Genomic DNA, 24901 nt, shown 5'->3' on the forward strand with positions numbered 1-24901 from the left:
AAGGAGGGCAGGACACGTCGCTGAACAGGACACTCCCCCAAAGACCAGGGAGGGGTCCTTGTCACTGCCAATCTCAGGGACTCTCCAGGCGCAGGACCTGGCTCCTCCTCGTCCCCCTCGTCCCCCGCGGCCCAGCGCCCTCCCACTTGGGCCGGCTCGCCCAGTCCTTCCCGAGGCCTCCCTTGTCGAGGCCCCGCGCCGACGCCCTCCCTGCCACCGATGGCCTGTGTGCGCCCGTCCAGGAACCTGCCCCGATCCGCACCCCTCCGCGGCCCAGCAGCGCGCAGGCAGGTGCGCGTCCCCGAGGGGCGCCCCACAGCCCCCTTCCCCTTTCCGGCTCCCCGCCGTCCCGGGACCCCGCGTGCGGGCCCGGCGGGCGCGCAGGCGGAGGGGCGATTCGCCGCCCCAGGGGTATCACAGCTAGTTGTGTCGGAGCCTTGCAGGGCCCTGGCGCTCCGCGCCCCTTGACGCGCCGGTGTCCCCATTACACGGGCAAGGACTTGAGGTTGGGCGGCCGAGTCGGGATCCGGACCCAGGCCCCAGCTTCAAGAGTCCAGTCCAGAGCGAGCACACCCCGCCTCCCGCTCAGCTGACCCGTGTCGCTCACGCCGGGAGGTTCCCACCCCTGCACAGGCCGCCGTCAGGCCCCGGGCTCCCGGGCCCAGCCCCACCGTCCCAGCACGGCGCGCACCCGGCTGCTCTCCCCTCCGGAGCCGCGCGGGCGGGCGCACGAAGCACACTCTTTGTCTGCGGCGCCTGTGCGCCTCCCCCGCCCGCCACGTCCACCCCCCGCCTGGCCCGCCCCGGACACGCCCAGCCAATGAGGCGCGGCGGCGGCGCGCAGGGCCCGGGGTGTTGTCCGCGCCTCGCCCGCCCATTGGCTGCGCTCCGCACCCCCGCGGGAGCCCGGCCGGCAGGCCCGAGGGGCGGGGCGAGCGGCCCGAGGTGCGGGACCACTGGCTGCGGGCGGACGGCCGCGAGGGCGAGCGAGCCGGCCGGCCAGGGACGGGCGCCGGCGGAGGACCCGCGCTCTGAGCCGCCGCCGCCGCCGCCGCCGCCGCCCCCTGCCCCCGGCTGGCCCCGGGCTCCGCGCCAGGAGGCGGCGGCCAGGCCGAGTCCCAACCGTGCGAGCCGGCGGGACCCCCGACGGCCACCAGCCCGGCGAGGGGCCAGAGGAGAAGGACGGGGAGGAAGGGCAGCCTCGCCGGGGGCCCGGCCATGGCGCTCGACTTCCTGGCTGGATGCGCTGGGGGTAAGCAGGCGGGCGGCGCCCACCGGGACCGCGCGATCTCGGGAGGCCGGAGCCAGGCGTGTGCGGGATGGGAGGCCGGCTCACCTGCGGGCGCCGGGCTTTCCTCGCCTGAAGCACGGGGGTAACGATGCTCTCGTCTCACGGGGCTCTCGGGGACGTGCCCAGACAACAGGCCGGGAGGGCGTCTAGCACGCCGTCCGCGAGGGCAGGGGGCGTTCGAGTCCTTCGCGGCTCGTCCAGACGAGAGGTCTGGGGCGCCGGGGCAGCACCGTGGCTTGGCCAAGTGGGGGACCGCCAGGAGGACGTCCCGCCGCCCGGTGCGCCCCGCTCGCGCGAGGCCTCGGGCGCATCTCCCTCCCCGGTTCCCGCATCCCCGGCCCGCGCCCGCGGCCCCAGAAGTTGGGGGCTGGCTCCACCCCCTTCCCCGCAGGTGTCTGGGCGGGGCTGGGGCCACAGGAAGACCCCCTAGGGGGCTGGCCTTGGAAGGCCCGGAAGGGCGCCGGCGGCCCCTAGGGCGCCGAGTCATGCTTTGGGCATGCCTCACCTCCCTAATCCGTTCAGGGAACTGCTGGCGGGGGGTCTCCACCCCGGTGGCGGAGTGGGCCTGACACGCGGTGTGGGCTAGCCCTGTGCTCACGCGTGCGTGTCACCGGTGCGGGGCACCTTCACCCAGACCAGGCTGCTAGGGTCCTCCCCAAGCCCGTGTCCCCGGGAGGGCCGCTGTCAGTGTGCAACCCAGGATATGCCACGGGACGACCCTGGGCTTGGAGCCGGGCCGGGCGCTTCCCTGTTTGGCCTTTAGCTTCTTTGCTTTTACTTGGAGAGCTCATTTATTTAACGGGTGTTAACTGCGAGCCGGGTTATGTCATTCCCCAAGGAGCTGACACACGAGCTGGCTGCATGGCCCCAGGCCTGGTCCTGCTCTGATGGTGGATGTCCCTCCTCCAGCACCTGAAATTGCTCTCACTGTTTATCCGCTTGGGTTTGGCGTTGGGCACCCTGGAGGAAGAGGAGTGACAATGGCCTGGGGCATTTAAGCCTCTGATTTCAGCTTCCTGCTCTGGGCAAGAAGAGACTGGTGGGGAGGGCAGTGTGCCAGGGAAGCGATGTGTGTCAAGAGATTTAAGAACTTCCCAGCCTGTTACCCAATCAGGCCTCAGGAAACCACCGGGCTGGAGTCTGCTGAAGGGGGAAGAACCCCAGGGCCTTTCGTAAATGCGTGAATTTCTCCCAAGCCCAGGCCAGAGGAGACAGGAGTGGGCAGCCTCTGCAGATCCGGGTCTCAGCTCCCCTGTTCCCCTCCCCGCTCTGGTGACTGCACCTGCCACCACCCCTGCTGGCTCCTCCTGAGCCCCCAAACCCTCCTCTACCCACCCCGCAGTGGTGGCGCAATGAGGCTGGACTGCCCCACAGCCAAAGCCCCTTTCCAGCTTCTTGGGGAATGTGGGTTCTTTCCCCAGAGGAACAGGATTCCTTCTGATTTCTCCCGGGTGTCCTGGGAGCTGTGGGGTTTGAGGTGGAACTCATCCTGAGGCCAGGCCTGCTTAGGGACCCACCCCACCCCTAGACACACGGGTTCAGTCACTGTAGGCTCTGTGCCCAAAAGGCCATGCCTTCCGCCCTCCCTCACCAAATCCACCCAGGAGGGATCCTGTCCAGGCTGCAGGGTTGGGGCAAGGTCAGGGTCCAGCTCCATGCGGAGCTATGGGCCCCAGCCCCTTCCCCCAACCCCCAACTGCCCTACTCCCACCCAGGGGCAAGCCTGGGGCTGCTGGTGGCACCTACCTCCCTGCTGTGAGTGGAGGCCTGAGTCTCCCAGGCCGGTGAGGATGGCAGTGGCTGCCACAAAGCCTCTTTGTGAGGGTTGTCGGCTTCCGCTCCCCTGAGATCCTCTCCTGGTCTTATGTGACCCAGGAGAAACCTTGGCCTTGAGAAGTGGAGGGACTAGTGAGACAGTGACCTGATTGTGTCCCTGGCACGAAGTAGCCTGTGCAGAGGGACTGTCTCTAGGAACTGGGCGCGGGCCGCGCCCCCACCTCAGCGCCTGGCCCTGGAGGCCCCCTGCCTCGTTACTTCGGCTTGGGCTCTTTCAGACCTGGACCCAGAGCAGGGGGACGACGGTGCTTCTCCTGGGCAGCCTGGGGTCCCTCTAGATTCAGATTCCTGGGAGGGAGAGCGGTACGTCACCTCTGATTGGTGGAGTGTCGGGTCACGTGTTCAATTTCACCCGCGGGGAGGTGGGACAGGTGCCTTGATTGACGGCATCCCGGCGCTCACGTGGTAGGAAGGTCAGAATGTCTGCCTTTGCTCCGCACCAGGGGGTCAGTCCCAGGCCTGCAGCCCGCCAGCACCCTGTGCCCCGAATGGGGGGTCTCCCTGCCACGTGCATGGATAGGAGGAGGCGCGGCTCCGCGGTGGGGCCGGGAACCCTGTGTGGGGAAGACAGGTCTGCCATCCAAGTGTCTCCTGCAACGCCTGCCTCCGGGACCCTCGCCCCCCACTCCTACCCCAGAGGGCCCGGCGGTGCCCCCGAGAAACCACCGTGTGTAGGGCAGTGGGCACTGGCTGTGGAGGTGGGAAAAAGGATCTCCTTGTGGTGCCTCAGCGTCCTGTCCGGGCGCTGGCCTGGAAGGGCTTCCCCGTGAGGTTAAAGGGTAAGGCTTCGTAGGACTGGAGGCCCTGATGGAGGCAGGCCCACTCTGTTCCTGTGAATGGAGATGTCCTGGGTGAAGGCACTCAGCCCCTCCCCTGAGGGCATTGAAATCAGCCTCTGGAGCAAGTGGCAGTGCAAATGGCTGCCATTGGAGGTCTGGGGGGGGGGGGGGCCTCCCAGCTGAGGCTGGGGGGGGAGGGGGAGGGGAGGGGGAGAGGGTGGTTACCCCTTCCATCCTGGAGGCTGATGAAGGCTGGAACCTGAGAAGTCTGGGACCAGAGCCATGACCCGCCACCCACAGGAAGGGGACCCCCAGCATTTCCGGCACCAGCTTCTTGGTGGGCCTGGCTGCAGAGGGCATGGAGGTCCCCAGGGGTCCGCAGCTGGAGAGAAGGGAGGTCAAAACAGCATACCCCCAGGCAAGTGTCAAGTCTCTAAAACCCAGGGAAATCAGAGCCCAAGAAAATAAGTTCTAGAACTAGGCTTCTCAAATTTAGAAAATTCACAACATGCTATGACAGAGAAGGTGGATCTCAAAAGATAGAAACAAAGTGTGTCACAGAGGACCAGAGGCATGGGCGCGGAAGTCTTGAGGGAAGAGACACCTCGGGGAGGTCCTTTCATCTTCCTGTGAATGTTAGGGGTTCCAGAAGGAGAAGAAGGTCTGGAGATGAAGATTACGATGAATAAACGATAGTGGAAACTTCCTCTGATCAGAAAAAAGGCCTGAGTGTGCAGAGAGAAAGGGCTGGTGTACCAGGCAGGGGTACTTAAAAAAAAAAAAAAAAAAAGACACACCCTTGGCATCTCCTGGTGACATTCCTGAAATCTGCACATAAAATCTCAGAGGCTTCCCGATAGAACGCATAAATTACTGACAAGGAGCAAAAAACGTACCAGCAACGGATTTCTCAGCTGTGGCACCAGAAGCGAGAAGATTCTGGGACACGGCCACCCTAATGGCCTGGGCCTGGGAGCCTCACCAGAGCACAGGACCGTTGTTCCCAGATGGTGTTACAGAAATAGACTCTGTAGGCCGTTTCCTCATGTGTTAACCTCCGAGGAGAGTAATCAAGAAAGGCTCCAACAAAATGGCAACTGATCGGGGTAGAGACCCCAAGAAAGGGGGTAGAGGGGAGGAAGTGAGGGAACAGTTCTGAATCTCGTGGGGTCTGAGTGGGGTAGAAGAGGAAGCTATCAGAGTTGGAAACCTTGTTGGGGCGGCTCTTACTGGGCAGGGGGAGGGGGAGGGCAGCAAGGCGGGGGGCAGAGAAAGCCTTGGGGGGGGGGTGACGGTTCTTGTCCTGTTTCCACATAATGATTAAAAGTAAGAAACAAGAAGAAACCTTTAGCCGAACTTAGACACTAGCAGAAGGCGGAGAAGTGGCGGGTGGCCCGAACCAGCCAACGTGCAGAAAGACAAAGGGAAGAAATAAGCCATTCACGTAAAATGAGATGGAGTTGTGTCAGATGTCCCGTCTCGGCAGAACCGGAGGCACCTTCAGACGGGAGCGGCGGTGAGCGGGAACTCGCTTCCAGGAGCATCGAAAACAAGGGAGTAGGACCAGGTTGAAAATTAACCGTCACCAAACCATGCCAGGCGCGCGCAACCAGGAGGAAAGCGGGACTGGCCAAGTTCGCGTCAAACACAGCGGATCCAAAGGTCCAAAGCATGAGACAAGGTGAGGGGGACGCACGACAACATGCAAGTTGTAAAGAGGCGCGGTGACTCCCGCTAACCGCTGGGCGCCCACCACCCTGATGAGCAGCCCCAACGGGGGGCAAGAGAGGAGAGCGGGGAAGGAGGAGGGCTCCAGGCCCAGGAGGTCTAGGCTGCAATCCTCGCCTCACCACTCTCTCGCCACGCAGCGTGGACATACGACTTCCTTCGGCCTCAGGTCCCTCATCTGGAAAATGGGCTCATAGTCCTTTCTTTACATGTGAGAGGGAGAGTTAGTCCACGTGCAAAACTGAGAACAGTGACCGGCAGTTAGAGACGTTAATACTGTCTTAATTATAAACACTCCCAGCGGTAAGAGACCTTTAAGAGATTCACACACAAAATTCTAGGGAGGAGAGCGTGGGAGTCGAAGCCACCTTCACCTCACTGAGCCTCCCTTTCTCCTTCTGTGAATGGGGTCACGAGGTGCCTGATTCCCAGCGATAGTTACACCTGAACAGCACTCAGGACTCAGAAAAGGGTTCAGAAGCCAAGTTGGAGAGTGATGAGCCTTCGTCCCCTGAGGTTTTGGGGTTTTGGCAGAGGCTGGACCGATGCATCCTTGCGCGTGATCACAAAGTCCCAGCAGACTCCCCGGGTCCCAGGCGGCTCCCACGCGGGGAAGGGAGTGGCCAGCCAGTGCCTGTGCTGCCTGGGCCCTGGGTCAGTTTTGGGGGGCGTGGGGGGGGGACTTGATGCTCTCACCTGCACAGGCAAGGGGAGTGAGCCACAGACCCCGAGTCCTTTGGGAGCTTGGCCAGCTGGTGAGTGGCGGAGGGAAAAGTCAAATCTGGGTGGCCCTCTGACCCCAAGTCCACAATCCCTGGGGCGCCCCCTGCCACGCCAGGAGGTGTTTGGAGCAACGGGACCATCTCAGAACTAGCGTGTGCGGCTTCCGGGGGCCAGCTGTCCTCAGGCACGCGGACCAGTCAAGTGCAGTGGGAAGCGGGGGCTGGAGAGACCGCAGCGTTGGGTTGGACAGATCCAGGCTTGACCTCAGGGATGTCATCCCCCACACCCCACTGCTCGTGCAGGCACGAGGACGAAGGAGCCCACAGGGTGCCTGGCACACAGTAGGTGCTTGGCAAACGGCTTTTTCCCCTCCAGTCCCGTGGCTCCCATGGGGTCCTTGCAGGAAGGCCCCTGTGCTACAGGTTTCTGAGGCATTTGGGTGACATGCCCCTTTCCTCCCCCAGGTGTGGCAGGCGTGCTCGTGGGACACCCGTTTGACACAGTCAAGGTGAGTCTCTTGTCCCAGTTTACTCTCAGGTCCTTGGGGAGGGGCAGACACTGGACATGCGCGGGGCCGGGACGGCTGGAGTCCCCTTTCCAGTGACCCCCCCCCCTTTTAAAAAAATACTTATTTTTGAGAGCGAGCGAGAGAATGAGCGGGAGAGGGGCAGAGAGAGGGGGACAGAGGATCCAGAGCAGCTTCTGCGCTGGCAGCAGACAACCCGACGCGGGGCTCGAACTCACGGACCGTGAGATCATAACTTGAGCTGAAACCAAGAGTCGGACGCTCAACCGACTGAGCCACCCAGGCGCCCCCAGACATCTTTTTTTTTTTTTTTTAAGTTTATTTTTTTAAGAGCGAGCGAGCATGAGCGGGGTAGGGGGCAGAGAGGAAGGGAGAGAGAATCCCAAGCAGGCTCCGCATCATCAGCACGGAGCCTGATGTAGGGCTCAAACCCACGAACCGGGAGATCATGACCTGAGCTGAAACCAAGAGTCGGACGCTCAACCGACTGAGCCACCCAGGCGCCCCCAGACATCTTCTTGAAAGAAAGAGCAGTTCTGGGGCGCCTGGGTGGCGCAGTCGGTTAAGCGTCCGACTTCAGCCGGGTCACGATCTCGCGGTCCGTGAGTTCGAGCCCCGCGTCGGGCTCTGGGCTGACGGCTCGGAGCCTGGAGCCTGTTTCCGATTCTGTGTCTCCCTCTCTCTCTGCCCCTCCCCCGTTCATGCTCTGTCTCTCTCTGTCCCAAAAATAAATAAACATTGAAAAAAAAAAAAAAAAGAAAGAAAGAGCAGTTCAGAGAGAAAATGCAGAAATACAGAAAAGCCAAAGCTGGTCAGTATTTCCCATGAACGTGATCTTCACGAGTGGTCATCATTGGCACGAAACAGAGTGTTTCCCGAGGGCTGGTGTCCACCTGTGCGGAGTGTGTGGCCCTGGGCCAGGCACTCAGTTAGCCAGTTTCTCGTCGATAAACTGTCCAGATCCAGGTGGTCAGATGCTCAAAACAGAAACAAAGGAAATCCACGTCCTCCAGCTGGAAATTCCCAAATCAGAGTCTCTCCCTGCTGCTGGGGTCTTGTGTCCTCACACCAGTCAGGTCTGGACCTTTCCTTGCCAGCTCCCACCTGGGACTCAGGGCGAGCTGGAAGCAACAGGGCACTGGGCCAGACCTTGTGTCCCACTGTAAACACTGAGCTTGGCACCTCATCCTGCTGGAGCGAGGGTAGAGCTAAGGCAAGGATGTCATCCCTAGCTGGGGTTGAGGTCACTTCCTGTCCCCTCTTTTTTCGGCAGAAGCCAAGACGGTCACTGGCCAAGAAAAGGACTAGGAACTCAGGGGCTGCGGTTTCCTCCGGCACAGGCATGAGGGCCTAGCTTTATGTATTGGCTCTGACCTTAAAAGTTCTGCCCTAGGCCTTGTACAGCCCAGGCCTCCGGCTAGCCAATCTGCTGTGTGACCTCAGGCCAGTTGCTTGACCTCTCGGCCCAGCATTCTCGCCGGCAAACTGAGGGGTTAGGCAAGATTACGGAGGCCATCGTGGTGCCCTGTGCTCAACAGTATAGTTTGGGTTGCGTGAAAGGCTAGTTCTGAAGAGCACAGATTTTCTTCCAACCCATCGTATGCAAGTTAGGGGGGAGGCGGAAGGGCCACGCTTTCTTGCCACACGGTGACCCCTGCCCTACACAGGCCTGCCGAGAGCCTGTCCACACAGCTGCCTGTGCACTGCCTAGCTGGCCGTCCTGTGAAGCCCGTCCACAGGCCAGAGCAGCCCAGGGCAGCCTGGCACTGTCCACGTTATGCTTGTGGTCACATGTTGTAAATGCCTCTGTATCCAGCCAAGAAGTGACTCTCGATTCACTTCCTCAGCCCAGCTTCTCTGAGCTATGACAGCCTGGGCAGCCCCAGGCCCCTTCAGCTAGCCCTTGCCCCGCCCCCCAGGCTGAGGCTCCCCGCTGGGCCCCCTCATCAGTGCCCCCAGGCTGGGAGTACTTTGTCCTGGGGTCTCTGTCCCTCTAAGCCCCTGGGTGATTTGGGTGCAGGAGCCTCTCCACCCCACTGGGACCCTCTCCTTGGACCCCCTTAGCTTGCGCCTGGAGGGTGGTCTTTGAAGAAATCCATTGGGTGACCTTTTTTTGGCCACTGTGGCCCAGCAGCACCACATCTAGGCAAACCTGTCCTTAAAAGGCCAATCTCTTTTTTTTGTTTGTTTTAATTTTTTTTAATGTTCATTTATTTTTGAGACAGAGAGACAGAGCGCAAGTGGGGGAGGGGCAGAGAGGGAGACACAGAACCCGAAACAGGCTCCAGACTCTGAGCCGTCAGTCAGCACAGACCCTGATGCGGGGCTTGAACCCACAAACTGGGAGATCGTGACCTGAGCCGAAGTCAGACACTTAACCGACTGAGTCACCCAGGCGCCCCAAAGCCAATCTCTTTTAATGTGTATTTATTTTTGAGTGAGAGAAAGATAGAGCAGGAGCAGGGGAGGAGCAGAGAGGGGGAGAGAGAGGAGGAGAGAGTGAGAATTCCAAACAGGCTCCGCACCGTCAGCACAGAGCTCGACTCAGAGCTTGAACTCACGAACCATGAGACCATGAGCTGAGCTGAAATCAAGAGTCAGACGCTCAACCGACTGACTGAGCCACCCAGGAGCCCCAGTCTTCTTATGGAGAGGAAAAACCCGTCCCCAGTAATCACCCCTGTCACCCAATAGTGGTGACCCCTCTCATTCTAGCTATGGGCTGGTACACTCATTTGGTTTAATGTAACGCTGTATTACTAATGGCCATTATTTTTTACTGGCTATTTTCCATTATGAAAGTTAAACCATTCTCATTAAAAGAAAATTGGAAAATGTAGAAAAGCCAATTAGTGCCTTATACTGACAAATCTTTTTGCACGTTTTGTACACCTCCTTCAGGATCTTACCCTCTCCGTCACATTTTCTTGGTTGGCTTTCTATTACAAAAGTAAGGTAGGCTGTGGAAAAAAGTTTTAACCATCATAGAGACATATAAACTAAAAAGAAAAAAAGTCCTTCATATAGACCCTTCTCCAACCCTTGTTCAGATTTCTGTTTAGAAATCTGAGCAGAAATGTACTCAGACCCATATATATTCCTTGCTTTTAGCAAAAGGGGGGTTTCCTTCAATAGCTCTGTGCTGGGTTTTTTTGTTTTTTTTTTTTAAATGTCTTATTTATTTTTGAGAGACAGAGGGCAAGCAGGGGAGGGGCAGAGAGAGAGAGGGAGACACAGAATCCGAAACAGGCTCCAGGCTCCGAGCTGTCAGCACAGAGCCTGACGCGGGGCTCGAACCCACGAACCGTGAGATCATGACCTGAGCCCAAGTTGGTCACTTAATCGACTGAGCCACGCAGGCGCCCCCGTGGTGGTGGTTGTTTTAACTGAAATTTGACACATGTAGAAAAGTGCACGCATGCTAAGGGTACAAATCTGTGAATCCTCATGAAGCACACACCTGGGAAAGTAGAACAATGTCCCCTCCCCCCATCAGGAGCCCCCCTAGTCCTCCCAGCAACGCTTGCCCTTTCTCTGGCCATCCACTCTCCTAACTTCTTTTTTAAAGTAAGCTCTGTGCCCAACGTGGGGCCCGAACTCATGACCCCAAGATCCAGAGCTCTTCCGACAGAGCCAGCCAGGCACCCCCACTCTCCTGACTTCTCACGCCATGGTCCCGTTTGCCTCTGCCCGAACCTCATGTAGTTGGACTTATGCTCCAGAATGCACGAGGGGACACCTGTGTCCCACGTCGGTTCATGCTGTCTCATGGCTGGGACATCCGCTGTGTGTTCCCAGACCCTTGGGACTGGGATTTGAGTCCAAGATTTGGCTTTCCTCTTCTTCTCCCAGAATCAAGCCCCTGTCCTCAGACACACTACCTTCACACCTGTTTCTGTCCAAGGTACTTTTCTGTCCTACTGACTAGACACGACTGTAATCAGGGATGCTGGCCAGTGACCAGCCCAGGGCGGGGGCGGGGATGGCGAGGTGGGTGGGGGCTGGCCCCGGGGGCTCCACGCCCGGCCGTGCTGTTGAAATTTTGTGTTGCTTTAATGGCCTTTACTTTCTGAGCTAGGGGCTGCCTCCGTCCATAGCAAAAGTGTAACTTTGTTGTAGGTGAGCGTAAGCCTCGCCCTGGAGAGCGCTAGTGAGTAGACCAGGTGAACCGGACCCTTCTCTGTCCTCGCCGAACCTGACCCTGGGCCTGAACTGCACCCTGCCACGCCCCTCCTCCTCACCCCCCCAGAGTCCCCTCCCTGAGGAGCAGGGGACAGGTGAACTTGGCCCAGCGCAGGTCGTGGGGCGGGGACCCGGCTAGGGCTGGTTGGGGTCTCTCAGCCGGGTGGAGAGCTGGGAGCCCTTCTGGGCGTGTGACAATCACCACTTGTCCGGGGGCGGGTCCACCAGTCCGAGATCCCGTCACCCCAAAATGTTCACCTCAACTCTAGATATTACAAGACCTGGGCCCCATTTCACCCCCAAACCTAGTCCCCCAAGACACCTGGCCAGCAAGCACTCGTCCCAGGTCCGGGGGTCAGAAACAAAGGGGAGAGGGGCCTCTGCGCTCCCTGTGGGACCCGAGCCTGGCCTGGGCCTGGGCCTGAGCCGGTCCGAGCCGCAAAGACTGGAAGCCGCTGTCCAGGTAGGTGTCTGAATGAAAGCGCAACTCACAGCGGGGACGGCCGTACTTCCTGTCACTTCTGCTACCACGGCCCACTCAGTGCCCGTGTTGGGGGCTGCGCGCGAGAGAGAAGTGTTCCAGGTGGGACGCCAGACCACGGAAGGGAAAACGAAAAGCCCTCACGGCACAAAAACCACCCAGAGCGGCGCTCAAGGTGATCCTATGTGATCACTGTTGGACAAGCACTTCTGCCTTTCTCTGAAAATCCACCCCTCCCCCCACCAAGAGCCGGCAGCAGCAGCCAGCCACAGGGTGCGCTCGGTCGTCAGCGCCTCTGGGGGCCGCGGCCACCAGCCGCAGAGGTCCTCCTGTGCGGAGATGGTACGTTCGTGTTCTTAGAAAACGTTCTTTTGTAAGTGCACTTAGCCATAGAAGGCCCACTGGAGGGCTCTCACCAGCCAGCACCACCCCCCCACACACACTCTGGCCCCCACCAACACAGACGAGCTGCCCATGTCGCTGCAGAGGACAGACAGCCTGGGCGGAGTTGCAAAACATCTCAGCCTCAGTCTACCCATCTTTGAAATGGGAGGGACAAGCGCACACACCTCGGCTGGTGATTCCAACGTTAGGCCCTCTGGTGCTGCTAGGCACAGAGTGGCATTCATGCCATGGCCCTGGCTGTGGTGATGATTGCTGAGTCCGTTCCTGAGAATGTGACTTAACCTAGCTCCCCCCCCCCCCCCCACCAACCCCCGGGACCTGGATTCCAAGTTCAGGAAATGTGCTCCCGCTCCGAGCCATGGAGCCTGAGCGTCAAGCCCAGAGATAAGCTCTGGGGTCAATCGAGAACACGGTTTTCACAGTAAGAGTTTCTGGACCACAGGGCTCCAAGGGTGGCTGGGCGTGAGCCCCCAGGCCCCGAACGTGGTGACAAGGTCCTGCGGTCGCTAAGGAGGCCATGAGCTCCTCTCCTGTCCCTGCTTGGTGAACTCACGACCACTATCCGCACAAGCGGCTACTGGCAGAAATCAGGATCCCTCAGCATCCGAGCCTCCTTGCCTTTAACACCCATGGAGGCACTGCCAGCCCCTGACGAGGGGAGCTGAGTGATAAGAATTAGGTGAGAAGCCCCCTCGGCACGGGCCATGGTTTGCCACCGGGACGGTGGGGAAGTCCGGGGAGGTGCATCGTGCAGAGACGGTGCCACAAGAAGCCTGGGACGTCTGAGATCCTGGGGGCCCTCTACCCCCTGTGCAGTTTGCCCACTGACACCCCCTCACTGAAGAGGCAAGGACACCTGGCTCTGCCCCATCCTGGAATCCCAAAAGCCACAGAAGGCTGCTTGGCTCCCTGGCGCTCCTGGAGAGGGAGCCTCCTGGGCTGTCCCGAGTGCTGGGCCGCGGCAGCCAGGAGAGCTCCAGCCCCGCCCGCCCACCTTTCTCGGGGCCCTGTCCTTCCAGGTACGGCTGCAGGTCCAGAGCATGGAGAGGCCTCAGTACCGAGGGACCTTGCACTGCTTCCAGTCCATCGTCAAGCAGGAGAGTGTGAGTGGCCTGGGTCTGGGAGGTGGGGGGAGGGGAGGATGAGGGTGGCCCTGAGACACCGGGCCTCTAGGACGTTTGGGGCCCCAGACCACAGAGCTGGAAGCGAAGGTGTCAGCGGGACTACGGGCACATCAGCACTTTGGAAATGGGAAGGTGTGAATGCCCAGACCTCGGACATCGGGGACACTGGTTCTGGCAGGATTCTGCTCGGTCCTCCCGAACCCGCGGGCTGGGCTGGGGCCGCCCTCTCCCCCCGCCTCCCCTCCCCTCCCCTCCCCTCCCCTCCCCTCCCCTCCCCTCCCCAGGCCCCAGGCAGGAGCGCACCTGACGCGCGTCTGTGTGCCCCGCAGGTGTGGGGCCTGTACAAGGGCCTGGGCTCGCCCCTCATGGGGCTCACGTTCATCAACGCGCTGGTGTTCGGCGTGCAGGGCAACACCCTGCGGGCCCTGGGCCGCGACACGCCGCTGAACCAGTTCCTGGCCGGCGCGGCGGCGGGCGCCATCCAGAGCGTCATCTGCTGCCCCATGGAGCTGGCCAAGACGCGGCTGCAGCTGCAGGACGCGGGCCCGGCCCGCACCTACCGCGGCTCGCTGCACTGCCTGGCGCACATCTACCGGCAGGAGGGCCTGCGCGGCGTCAACCGGGGCATGGCCTCCACCCTGCTGCGCGAGACGCCCAGCTTCGGCGTCTACTTCCTCTCGTACGACGTGCTGACGCGCGCGCTGGGCTGCGAGCCCGGCGACCGGCTGCTGGTGCCCAAGCTGCTGCTGGCGGGCGGCACGTCGGGCATCGTGTCCTGGCTGTCCACCTACCCCGTGGACGTGGTCAAGTCGCGGCTGCAGGCCGACGGTGTGCGGGGCGCCCCGCGCTACGGCGGCTTCGTGGACTGCGTGCGCCAGAGCTACCGCGCCGAGGGCTGGCGCGTCTTCACGCGCGGGCTGGCGTCCACGCTGCTGCGCGCCTTCCCCGTCAACGCCGCCACCTTCGCCACCGTCACCGTGGTGCTCACGTACGCGCGCGGCCCCGAGGCCCGGCCCGAGGGCGACGCTGTGCCCGCCCCGTCGGGGCCCGGCCTGGCCCAGCCCTCCAGCCTGTGAGGCCGGCGCGCGGGAGCGCCCCGGGCTCCGGACCGCATCGGGCCCGGGCTGGATCCCACGCGCCGGCGAGGGGCGCCCTTGGCCGCAGGCTCCACGTGCGCGGTGTCCTCGGCCGTGAAATGGGGGGCCTCACACCCGCATCGTGCACTCCCGAGCGCAGAGGTGGCGCCCCGCGGCGCCCCGCGTGCACCGAGCCCGTTGCTGTTACCTGGGGAGTCTTCCGGAAACCCAGCCGACACTCCAGCCCTTTCCTGGGGTCCGGGCCGACGCCACCGCGGGGTCTTTGATGATCCACCCGTGGGCTATCCAGTGACTAACTCCACCCGGCAGAGCCCCAGGGACACTTCTTGGCCACCTGTCCGTTCTCTGTGTTAGGGACAGAGGGGCAGCTCCACATAACTCCTGGTGTCCCAGAATACTCTGCCGGTACCCCCCAGCTTCTCCGGTTGGCGCGGCTGGGAACGCAGTTACTGCTGCCACTCCCACTGGAGGGTGACCTGGGGGACCCGCTCAGAAGCTTGGGGCCGGCTGGCGGCTCCGTATCAGCCTAGGGGCTGGGGGACCAGCCACTGGCCACTGGGACGGAAGATGGACAGTTAAGTCCAGCTGCGGAGCGGGGAGGGCTTGCCACCCTATAGTCCTCAGGCTGCCCGTCTATATAATGGGGACACGGGTCAGCTGCTGTGTGGGGCTCTGGCCCGCTACCACTGGCCAGTTCCCTAGGGTGTGCAGCGGTCATCGGGGACGTGGGTACAGGAAGATCCCCACTCCCCAGCAAATGAGGTCTCTCCCAGGGAGTCGTGCTTGGTGTTCCCGTGAGGCCACAAAGGAAGGGCTGTTCGTGAGCACAGGTGTGGCCAGTGTGGGCCCCTCTGGGCCAAGTGGGATCCGAGCCTGTGCTCCTGGGACTGTGAGCCTGGGGCAGCCCCAGCACATCTGGAACAGCGTGGCCGTGTGTTTGGACAGGGAGGCGGACGGTTTTGCACAGGTTGGAAAGGACTGTGGCCTCCTTTGCCCTGAGTGGAGCTCAGCCTCTTGGGCCATGTGATACGTTCTCCCAGGAGGCAGACTGGGGTCAAGGATGACCAGACTCTAATCCTATTCTCGTGGTGTCGTTGCTGTATAGAAACCGCTGAAGGAATAAAATATTCTTTGTTTTCTTAAGAGGCATGGCCTTGTTTGTGTATCCCAGAGGAAGGGGCTTCGGACCGGCCTGATGGGGTCTGTGCTCTGGGGCCCTGATGGCAGCCCGAGACCGGGGGAAGCTCCAGGGTACATCTAGACCCTCCGTTTCTCCGTCTGCAAAATGGGACTAACGTAGGCATGAGGATTATCAGGTGGGTAAACTCACAAACATGCCGGACGAAGTCTCAGCCATTCAGCAAATGCTCCCAGATGTCTGCGATTTCCCAGCAGTTTTCCCAGCCTGCGCCCTGTGCACCCTCCCCCCAGGCTGGCCAGGCGCTGTGTGCTGTGAGCCCCTCTGGGGTACCGAGGTGTGGTAAGGGCACAGAGAGGGGACACTCGCTGAGGCCAGAAACGGCCTCCTGGAGGAGGGGAGGTCTGAGTGGAGCTCTGAGAAGTGAATGGATCTGCCCATCTGAGATTAGACCTACCCCAGCCTGAGAGGCCCGTGAGGGGTCCCTGGAGGAGGCCTCGTTTGCCTAACGGGTGTCTTACTGTCTGCCCACCCTCACTTCTCCCCTTCCAGGAGGCAGTTCTGGGTGCCCTGAGTCTCGACAGCTACCAGCCAGCAGTCTCTTTGCTTCTCAATTGCTTGAGCCAAGAAGCTTCTGCCTGACTTCAAGGAAGGGCCCGAGAGAGGACCGTCAGCTCTCCTGTGCCTTTACACCCTGTTCGGTCCCCCGCATCAGCCCGCGACACTGAGCTCGACTGCGGAGGCTGGCTGGTGACCCCAGGGTGGGGTGTTCTCAGGCACCCTCACGGGCTCCTTCAACCCAGCGGCCCCCCAGCCCGGCGGCCCAGGCAGCACCTTCCCCCAGCGGGGCCCCCTGGCCTCTCTCGCTTCTGTTTCCTCAGAAAGAGACCGGGCAGATGCCAAAAACTGCCCCAAGTGCAGAGGGTTAAACATTCCCGGCAAATCGGGCAGGAGGATGGGTTGGGAGGGGTGTGGGTTTTTTATGAATTTGCCATCTCATCTTCTCCCTGTTTTGAATTTATATTTATTTGGAGTAAGTAATGTGTTCACGTGGTAAAAAAAATACAAATGTGAACGGAACCGGACTGTGCAGTGAAGCTGGAAGCCTGTCCCCGCCTCCCTGGCCCAGGCAGGGGCAGCTCCGGGAGGGCGGAGCCAGCACGTGGGAACACGCACTCCCCGAGAAGCGTGACCTGGGTACTGACCGTTCTGTGCTTTCTCCACTTGACGGTGAACTTGCAGTAGTTTCCCTGGGCCACCGTAACAAAACACCACATGCTGTGTAACCGAAACTGACGTTTATTCTCTCCAAGTTCGGAGGCCAGAAGTCTGGGGTCCTGTGGCAGCAGTGAGCTTCCTTCTGGAGGTTCTGAGGGAGCATCCCTCCTTGCCTGGTGGTGGCTGGTGACCCTCGGCTTGCGGACACACTGCTCCAACCTCTGTCTTCGCGTGGCCGTCCCCCTGGGCCTCTCTGTCTTCTCCTCTTGCTAGAAGCGCACCGTCATTGGCCTGTGGGCCCACCCTACCCCAGCAGGACCTCACTTTGGCTAATAACATCAGCAAAGACTGAGGCTGAGGACTTCAACATCTCTTTTTGGGGGACACAGTTCAACTCACAGAGACCTTTCCCTTATTAGTGTGCTCGAATTGGCCCCGTTTTTGTTAACAGCTGCGCGGCATTTCACCGGAGAAACGCTCCTGTCTATCCTGCTGGGCTCGGGAGAGTCCCCTGGAGATGCCTGAAGTCTCAGCAGAGCAGCAGCCTACCGGGCCACGGAGGGGACAGTGGGGCTGGAGCCGAGGGAGCAGGTGTAACCGAGGCCCGCGGGCAGAGGGGGGAGGGAGGCGGAAGGAGGAGCAGTGTGGCTCGCAGCGAGGAGGCTGGAGAGGGCCACCGGGCCGAGTCACGCAGCAGGGCTGAGCCCCCTGGGTGCCTCCCTAATGGCCAACCTGCCCTTTTCTAATGGGACGCGATTTGCTCTGGGCCTCAGTGTGTCTGGCCTCGAAGCCAGAGGCGGCCCCGTGTCCCAGATCTATCTGGTCAGCGAAATGAAAGCAGCGGCTGGGGTTTCTGAGAAAGGTTTGTAAAAGGGACAAATGCACCGTGGCACATCCCGTGACTTCCGACCCTGCCCCCCTCTCCCCGGGGAAATGGGGATGGGAGGCCTGCAGAGGCAGGGCCAGCCTGGTCTCCGGAAGGCCAGTCCCACACTCTTCCTTGGGTTCTCTGTCGTGCGTCACGGCCACGGCCAGGAGCCGGCTGGTTTTGCCCAGGGGAGTGATAGGCTCAGAGTTATGCCTTAGAGACCCCACGGGAGGCTGTGAGGCGAGGGGGCGACAGGGGCAAGACGAGGAGGGCTGAGTTGGGGGTGCCTGAGCCAAAGGGCACCTCAGGGCGGGGAAGGGAGGGCTCCGAAAGGCAGGCAGGACCACTCAGGAAGGGATGATGATGCACGAAGCCCCCGTGGCAGTTTGAGGGAGACTGGGTCAACCCGACAGACGGTTTCCCCCTTTCTCCAGTGCAAGCGGTCCTCCAGGCGTGGCGAGGAAGTGTCGGCCACCTCCTCTGGCGCTCACACGTGTCCACTGCTCTTTTCTTCTCCCTTCGGGCCCCAGGTGCACCGAGTACGGCGTCGTCTCCCTCACCCCCCTCTCACTGGCCACTTCCACGGAGTTATTCAGCGGCACTCGTAAATCAAGAGCCCCCCGTCCCAGAACGCGGCCTTCTCAGCCACCCTGTAGCCGGCAGGTTCTGGGACGTGACGACAGCTCTCACACCCTCCACTCCCCCCAACAGACCTCCATCTGCAGCGGAAGCCAGTGGGGGACAGCCCTGTCCGAGTTCACTCGGCCCTCCTCACACCCCTGCCCCAGGCCTGGCCGGGGACCCGCTGGGCCATCCTCCACCCTGCCGTGGGGACTGTCACAAGAGCCAGGACCGGCCTGGGCTCCTGCTGGTCCACTCACCAAGTTCTGTGGCTGCAGGTGACGGACACCCTGGAGCGGCGGGTCAGGCCCCAGAGGGGCAGGAACCTTGGACAGGGCCACGGCCCACCCAGCCCGTGTGCCCCTTGGTCTCTGCTTCCTTTCTGCGGTGGCCCAGTGGCTGCTGGGAGCTCAGCCCGCGGGGACACTGGCTCCCACCCTGCCCTGGCCACACTCTCCCAGGCCACCTGGCCTCACTCAGGCTGTAACCATCAGTCTGCTTGACCACACCCCTCCCCCACACCCTCTCATCCCTGGAGGCCCCTCCAGGCGTCACCACTGGGCGGCTCTCCAGGGTTGGCAGACCCTGAAAGCCTCCCTGGGGGCGTCCAGGCAGGTTTGGGCAGCACGGGACGGGGGGGCTGACTACAGCAGGGACACAAGACAGGGGGCACACGTGGGGGGACGTGCGGGGCCAGGGGGTGTGAAGAAAGGGCGAGGTAAGGAGTGGACTCCCGCGTGGCGGGTGGCTGACGGACGGCAGAGAGGCTCCTGAGTACAGGGCCAGCTTGGGGTCTGCCAGGCAAGTGAAAGAGGGACAAGGGAAGGCGAGAACGTAGGAGGGAATGAAGCCAGGACACGGGGCTTGGAGGGGCCAGGGCGCCCAGGCTGAGAGGCTGGGGCTCGACCCTGGGGAGGGCAGGAGGGGCCGAGCGGAACCCCAGGACAGAGACCGGAGTGGGCAGGTGCCAGCGAAAACAAGGTTTGGGAGCCCCTGTGGCGGTGGCAGGCTGGGGCGGGGTCACCATAAGGAGGCCGGGAAGCAGACTGGCTAGGCGATGCACCATCCCTGAGGACGGATGTTGAGGTCCCCAGGGGCGATGGGTGGGGGCCAGTGACCGGCATCGGAGCGGGTGACTCGGCAGAGCGGGGAGCGGAGGGGGATCTGGGCGTGGAAGCGGGCTGCTGAGGGGGCCTGTCAGACGAGGGTGGACGAGAAAAGCGGCGGGGCCTGGAGGGCTTCCCGCAGCTTCCTCCCAACCCGCTTCACAGAAGCACCCCCCCCCCCGGGTCTGGGCCGCCCCTCCCCCACCCTCCGCGACACCGGGCTCTGACTCTCCCCGGGACACGGGAGTGGTCGGCTGCCTGGGGCCTCTTCCCCCGGTCCCTCCGGTCTGGGGGGTGCACTAGAAGCCCTCCCGGAGTGGCTCCCCTGCCCTGCGGCCTCCCGCGGCCGCCCGGGCTGCCCTCCCAAGGGAGAAGGCCCCGCAGCCCGCGCCGAGGAAGACGAAGCCCCGGCGGCCCATCTGCACAAGGTCATCTGCACTTGGGGCTGCGCACCCCCCTCCCCGGGCCCTCCCCCCAGCCGTGCTCGAGCCCCCGACAGGAGCTGCCGCCCACGAGGGGACCCTAAGCGTCCCCGCCCCAGCGGGCTCCGGAAATCCCCCGGCTTCCCAGAAGGGCTGGCTTTCCGGGCCCCCGGGCAGCCAGCGCCGCGCGCACGCGCACCTGGCCCCACCCCTCTCCGCGGGGCGGGAGAGCGGCCGGGCACAGCGCCCCCCGCGGCCGGAGGTGGAGGCGCACAGCGAGGAACCCTCGGGCCCTGCGGCCCAGCGGCCCGGGAGGGAGGGCAGGGCAGAGGCGACAAGGAATTTGCCAAGGCCAGGCAGGGGGCGGTGGGGAGGGGAGGATGGGCAGTCCCCCCGCCCCGCCAGGGCCGGAGAGGGGCTCTGGCCACCAGCTCCTGGGACTCATGGGGACTAGTACATAAGCAACATGTAGCGGATGATGGGGGGGGAGGGGGGGGCTCGATCCAGGTCACTATCAGCTAGGCGCAAGCTTCCTCAGAGCCCGCCCTGCCACCGCCCCGCTAGCTGTAATGCAAGTTCCATTAGCACGGAAAACCCCGCCTGACACACAGCTCGCCCTCCGGACTGTTGCCCGAATGAGCGAACCAGGGAGTTCCAGGGCAGGGGAAGCTTTGGAAATGAAAAACTGCAAGGGGAAGGTGAAGAGCGGTGGGAGAGAGAGGTTGGAAAAGTAGGTCAGGGCTGGGGCTTAGCTTTGAGCATAGGTGGAAAGCTTTGGATTTTGTTCTGCAGGAAGAGGGGAGCCGCTGCAGGTTCAGGTGGGGTGGTGAGAGCCCCAGCTAGGAGACTGGCTCAGTAGTGACTGCAGGAAGCTGGAGAGGAGCAGCCCGGAACCAGAATAAGGGGTTGAGGCCTGTTGGCCACTAGTGAGCAGCCCCAGGAGCCAGCTTCCAAGGCCAGGAATGCCCTCTAAGACTCTGGGCAGGGCGGGTATGGTACTGCCCCCTAAATAGGGACCGCGGCTTCTACGTAAGGGGTCGGAGATCCACTCAGGCAGCGGGCCCAGTGGCAGGAGGAAGGCAGGCAGGCCTGGGTTTTGGATCCCGACTGCCGGGACCTTTGCCAGTGACCCTCGACCACGACGTGGGGCTGTGCTGCAGAGCTCCTCCCAGAGCAGTTTGGAGGAGAAAATGAAACAATGCTCACCGTGCCGAGCATGGTCCTGGGCAAGTTAGGTTCTCAACCAATGTCCCCACAGCCAGCTGGAGGTAGGGACAAGGGCAAAGGAGGGACGCTGGCCTCACCGCTATGCGGGGGTGCCCACGGAAGCAACTCCACAGCCCTCCATGACCTCGCTTCCTTCCCATCTAAAACCCAGAAACGCACACTCGATCTTTGACCACGGCCGCCCCTCAGCTCAGCTCTACCTCAAGCCTTCGCTCAGCAGTTCTGGGCCTCACGCGGGCCTGGGACTCGCCACCTCAGCAACATTCTGTCAGCAGCCCCTTCCATCATTAGCAAAAAGGAGGGAAAGTCACATGAATCTCCTTGATCAGTACACCGAAACACCAGGGCCCCAGCCAGGACAGAGCAGGACGCTCCTCTGCATTTTGCTTTTAGCCAAATCCTCAGGAGCTCTCGGTATATAGTTTATCAGGCTGTTAAGTCTTATCCCAGTTAGTAAGCCCTTCTTTTAGGCACCGGCGCTCCCAGAACTGCCACTGGGCATCAGTGGGCCATGAGAATGTCATTTGGCCGTGCTGTGCTTTCTGAAAAGCGGGCGGGCTCTTCATGAAAACTCTGGCCCATCAGCCCATCTCGGAGCGGGGAGATGTTCAGGAAGCAGTACTCGCCAGCACGAGTGGAATCCTGTGCGTTTCCGTTTCCGTGCCGGAAGGAAACCCACGAGGAGCCACCCCAGGCAGCTTGTGGCCAGGTTTCCCGTGTAAGGAGACTCGGGGAGAGAGGCGGCTTGGAGGACTGGGGGACAAACGAGAACCACAGGCATTGAAAAGCTTAACAACGTTATGCGTTTATTATATTTTATAGAGCCATGTTACACATGCGTGGTGCTTCAAACGGAGTTATCGTTAAATGTTTTTCTGGATGCAAAGCCATCTGATGCTTGATGCGGATGCCTTAAATACTATAATATTTCTGCATCTATGACCTATGAGCTAAGGAAAAACCAAGGACAATTCCAGAAATGGCAGAGAACATTTAAGAAAAGGTGTACATGAGACACGACGCTAAGTCCTTGAGTCAGGGCCTACGGAAGTTACCAGAAAGTGAATAAAAACAGAATTGTTCTATGAAAATGGCTTGACCGATCACCGTCCGGAGATACTAGAGCCTGGTTAACAGTTATGGATGTCGTAGAAACAAGGTTACTCTGTTCGGTACTGATGCCCCTTGCCCTCCACTATGTGCGCAGACACCGCGTGGCCCCCAGATAGAGCAGCAGACAGAATACGGCACGGCACCTGCCCCCTCCCCGCGACATCCCGATGCCGTTTCTCACGGCACCTGTCTGGAACGAAAAAGCTGTCGACTGGATCAAACTTGCCGCTTTGTGGAAAATCAATCCTCGTGACTTCGATGGAACGTGATCCCACCGCACCCGCTCACCCTCTGCAGACTCGCACAACGCTGGTCGGAAACACGGGGAGCGGAGCGGGGTGACCGGCTCGCGGGGAGTCCCGTTTGCCTGCTGACCTAACTAAGGCCAACGTTTCGTTCCAACATTCCCTTCCAGCTGTCGTTAAGGGGAGTGGAGGAAGCGCCTCAGCAGTACGCCACCCACCCCCTCCCACCGTCTCCGCAAGGTCCCAGCTTAGACATCCTCTCCAGCACCTTCCAGCATCCTCTCCGGCTTGAAGGGACTGCCAGGAGCCTGACGCCGCTGCTCTGAAGGGCCTGCGTTCACACCGTTCGGGCAAGCAGGGAACTTGTGCACAACGTGAGCGGTGACAAAGGAGGCCGAGGCCGGGAAGTCAGGGGGCAGTGGAGGGCGTGACCGGAGCGGCAAGGAAGCAGAGCTTGCAACCCGGGCTTCCTCCCCTGCCTTGGGGGTGAAGTCTGGGTGCTGCCATCACCCGCTGGACTTGACTAATGCCAACAGGAGCCAGGACAAAGGGCTACAAAGTCAGGCGAGTATCCCTGCCCCCTAAGGCTGGGCGTCTGCGGCCATCCAACGACAGGCAGGCTAGGAGGAGGCCTCCCGGCAGGGTCGTGGCGTGAAGGGAACGCCTGTAAACAGCTTCCGCTCCCCCACTATACCAAACCTCTGGGATCCTTGCTCTTGCTGGTGGTCAGATGTCCAGAAAACAGAAGGAACTTAAGAATCAAAAGAGGAATAACGCACGGCTTTCCTAAGCCGTGCTCGTCTCAGGCCACAGAGGAGTCAGACAAGAAATGATGGATTCTCGCTGCCTGTGCGGAGTGCGGGCGGGGTCATCGGGTCTCCGGGAGGGCCAGGGGTTCCTGCGCCACGGACATACATTCGGAGGTGAGTGACAGTGGCTAAGTGCGGCTGGGCAGAGCGGGGGCGGCAGCAAAGCCCCCTCACGGCACCGCAACTGCTCAGGCCGACCGCGAATCTCCCTGGGTTCTGGCTGAACCAAGTGACTCTCCTCTGTGAAGACACCATCTAGAACTCTGCTTGGAAACACTGGCAGGCACTGAGATACTAGGCTGTCAAAGGGCCTTACTTCACTCAGATCCAGCAAAATAAGTGACATTTAAAAGAACTTGCACATGAAAACCGAATGGGGGGTGGGGGGTGGGGGAAATCTTGATTTTCCTCAAATCCTCAGGCCTTGAATCTAGGCACAGCACACAAACACCATGTGAAACCAACAGCGTGAGTTCAATGTCACCTTGGAAAATAAAGGTCACTCTGGGGTGACAGTTCTTTATACAAATATTATGCTTCCCCCTGAGCCCCACTACCAAAAAGGGGGGGAAATAATAAGAAATCCAAAAATAGAAAACAACTTCTTGTAAAGTGTAAACTTATCCTCTGGAGTTTTTATATTACATATGCTAGAAACGTGCATTTGTTTCCGCTGGGATGTAAGAAAATAGGTCTATCAGTATTACTTATAAATCAGATTAATCCTCAAGACAAGTGACTCACTGTTAGAACACCACTTCCAATTTTAGCAAATCACATCTTTAGCAAAATTATAAATTCTCACCACAAGCAAAACGGGTTTGGGTTCCAGCCAATGAGAACAAGCTACCCTTAACACCGCCACTCGCTGATTCGTTTCCTACACTATTGGGAACGGAGGTTACCGCCAACGAGGAACTTGGGACCTTACGTGGTCTTCAAACCCCCAATCAAATTCCCGTCAGCAATGAACTCTGCAGACTGAGAGGTGACACACGGGCAAAGAGTCCCGGGGAGCAACGACGGTTCACTCAGAGACGAAAGGGGCGCAAGAGATGACCGAGGCATCCCCCAAGGATCAAGGCACAGAGGAAGGGGGGACCTCGCTCCACGTGGGAGCCTGGCTTCTCTGTAGGTCACGGCGTGGCTCTTGGGGTTGCTGGCGTGACACAAGTCTGTCTTGCCGTGGGTCCCCGGGCGGAAGTCCTGAGGACAGCACGGGCACCAGGCTCCCGTGTGGTGGCGCTGGGCGGGGTGGGGGTGGAGGGGACGAGGCTCCAGACTCCTAACACGGCCACCCCACCAGAGTGGCATTAGGTACGGCCACCCAGAGACTGCTCACCTGAGGGTGGGGAGGGAAGGTGTGGGCGTTTTATGCCACGGGCCTCGGCAGAGGCCTCGGCCCCAGGTCTGGCCAAAGAACCGCGCGCGCGCCGGGGCGCGCGGCTCTGAAGGGGACCTCCACCGCGGGCTTACCTCTCTCCTGACTGCCAGATACAGCAAAGCCTGGCTTATCCAGAGAACAGCTGGGGTCTTCTCATTAACTCACTTCCATCAAACTACCCAATGGATAACAGATTCTGAACGAATAAAACAAAGCGTCTGAAGTTAAAATTTTCATTTTATGATTCAGAAGGCACTTCAAAGTTCCGGAGAGCCACAGGGTCACTGTCATTAGGTCACCAGCCCTCCTGTGCAGGACCAATGGAGAAGGTGGAAGAGACAGGGCTACATCTTGGACCTGATGGTGTCCTGGACATCTTGTAAATAAATCTCAGGTATTAGCTAGTTTGTCAATTACCTTGCAGAGTCAAGCCTACAGCACAGAGACACCCGGTGTGTTTGCATTTTGAATACATGGGATTTTGCTGCATCTTGGCGGTTTATAAAACATTCTCACGAGCCCGATATGGGACTCGAAGTAAAATTCAAAAATTATAATCGTACATTTAGGAGGTCACA

At 60.7% G+C, this 24901-nt stretch overlaps 2 protein-coding genes across 8 annotated transcripts in view; one reads left to right on the forward strand and one right to left on the reverse strand.

Moving 5' to 3' along the window:
- Nucleotides 1-1771, reverse strand: part of SLC25A47 (solute carrier family 25 member 47) — a 20380-nt gene extending 18609 nt beyond the window's left edge. Inside the window, exon 1 of one of the 2 annotated variants that reach the window (XR_006962136.1) lies at nt 1337-1758. The gene's annotated coding sequence lies outside the window, so the exon portion shown is untranslated. Of the gene's footprint in view, nt 1-1336 lie in introns of both variants that reach the window. The other variant, XM_047080107.1, reaches the window with a different exon arrangement.
- Nucleotides 947-15315, forward strand: SLC25A29 (solute carrier family 25 member 29). Of its 6 annotated transcripts, XM_047080112.1 has the most exons (6): nt 947-1252; nt 6822-6865; nt 10736-10787; nt 11003-11888; nt 12971-13054; nt 13405-15315. In XM_047080112.1, the coding sequence occupies exons 4-6, from the start codon at nt 11886-11888 to the stop codon at nt 14149-14151; spliced, it is 834 nt and encodes a 277-aa protein (XP_046936068.1). In that variant the 5' UTR covers nt 947-1252; nt 6822-6865; nt 10736-10787; nt 11003-11885; the 3' UTR covers nt 14152-15315. The 6 variants fall into 6 exon arrangements, with proteins under 6 accessions (XP_046936068.1, XP_046936064.1, XP_046936067.1 ...); XM_047080111.1 differs by lacking the exon at nt 10736-10787 and having other exon boundaries at nt 1220-1252; XM_047080114.1 differs by lacking the exons at nt 947-1252; nt 6822-6865 and adding an exon at nt 12394-12630 and having other exon boundaries at nt 10193-10787.
- Nucleotides 15316-24901: the final 9586 nt, after the last annotated feature.

Source organism: Lynx rufus, unplaced genomic scaffold, assembly GCF_022079265.1.
Source record: "Lynx rufus isolate CCGP_SWC_20201006 ecotype Redwood Valley unplaced genomic scaffold, mLynRuf1.p SCAF_17, whole genome shotgun sequence".
NCBI lineage: Eukaryota > Metazoa > Chordata > Mammalia > Carnivora > Felidae > Lynx > Lynx rufus.

What these genes read in the sequence shown, in the direction of transcription:
- SLC25A29 (XM_047080108.1), top strand. Translation starts at nt 1,219, where the DNA reads ATGGCGCTCGACTTCCTGGCTGGATGCGCTGGGG. An exon ending in CCTGGCTGGATGCGCTGGGG is followed by an intron (nt 1,253 to 6,821) that starts GTAAGCAGGCGG and finishes TTCCTCCCCCAG; the next exon opens with GTGTGGCAGGCGTGCTCGTG. An exon ending in ACCCGTTTGACACAGTCAAG is followed by an intron (nt 6,866 to 12,970) that starts GTGAGTCTCTTG and finishes CTGTCCTTCCAG; the next exon opens with GTACGGCTGCAGGTCCAGAG.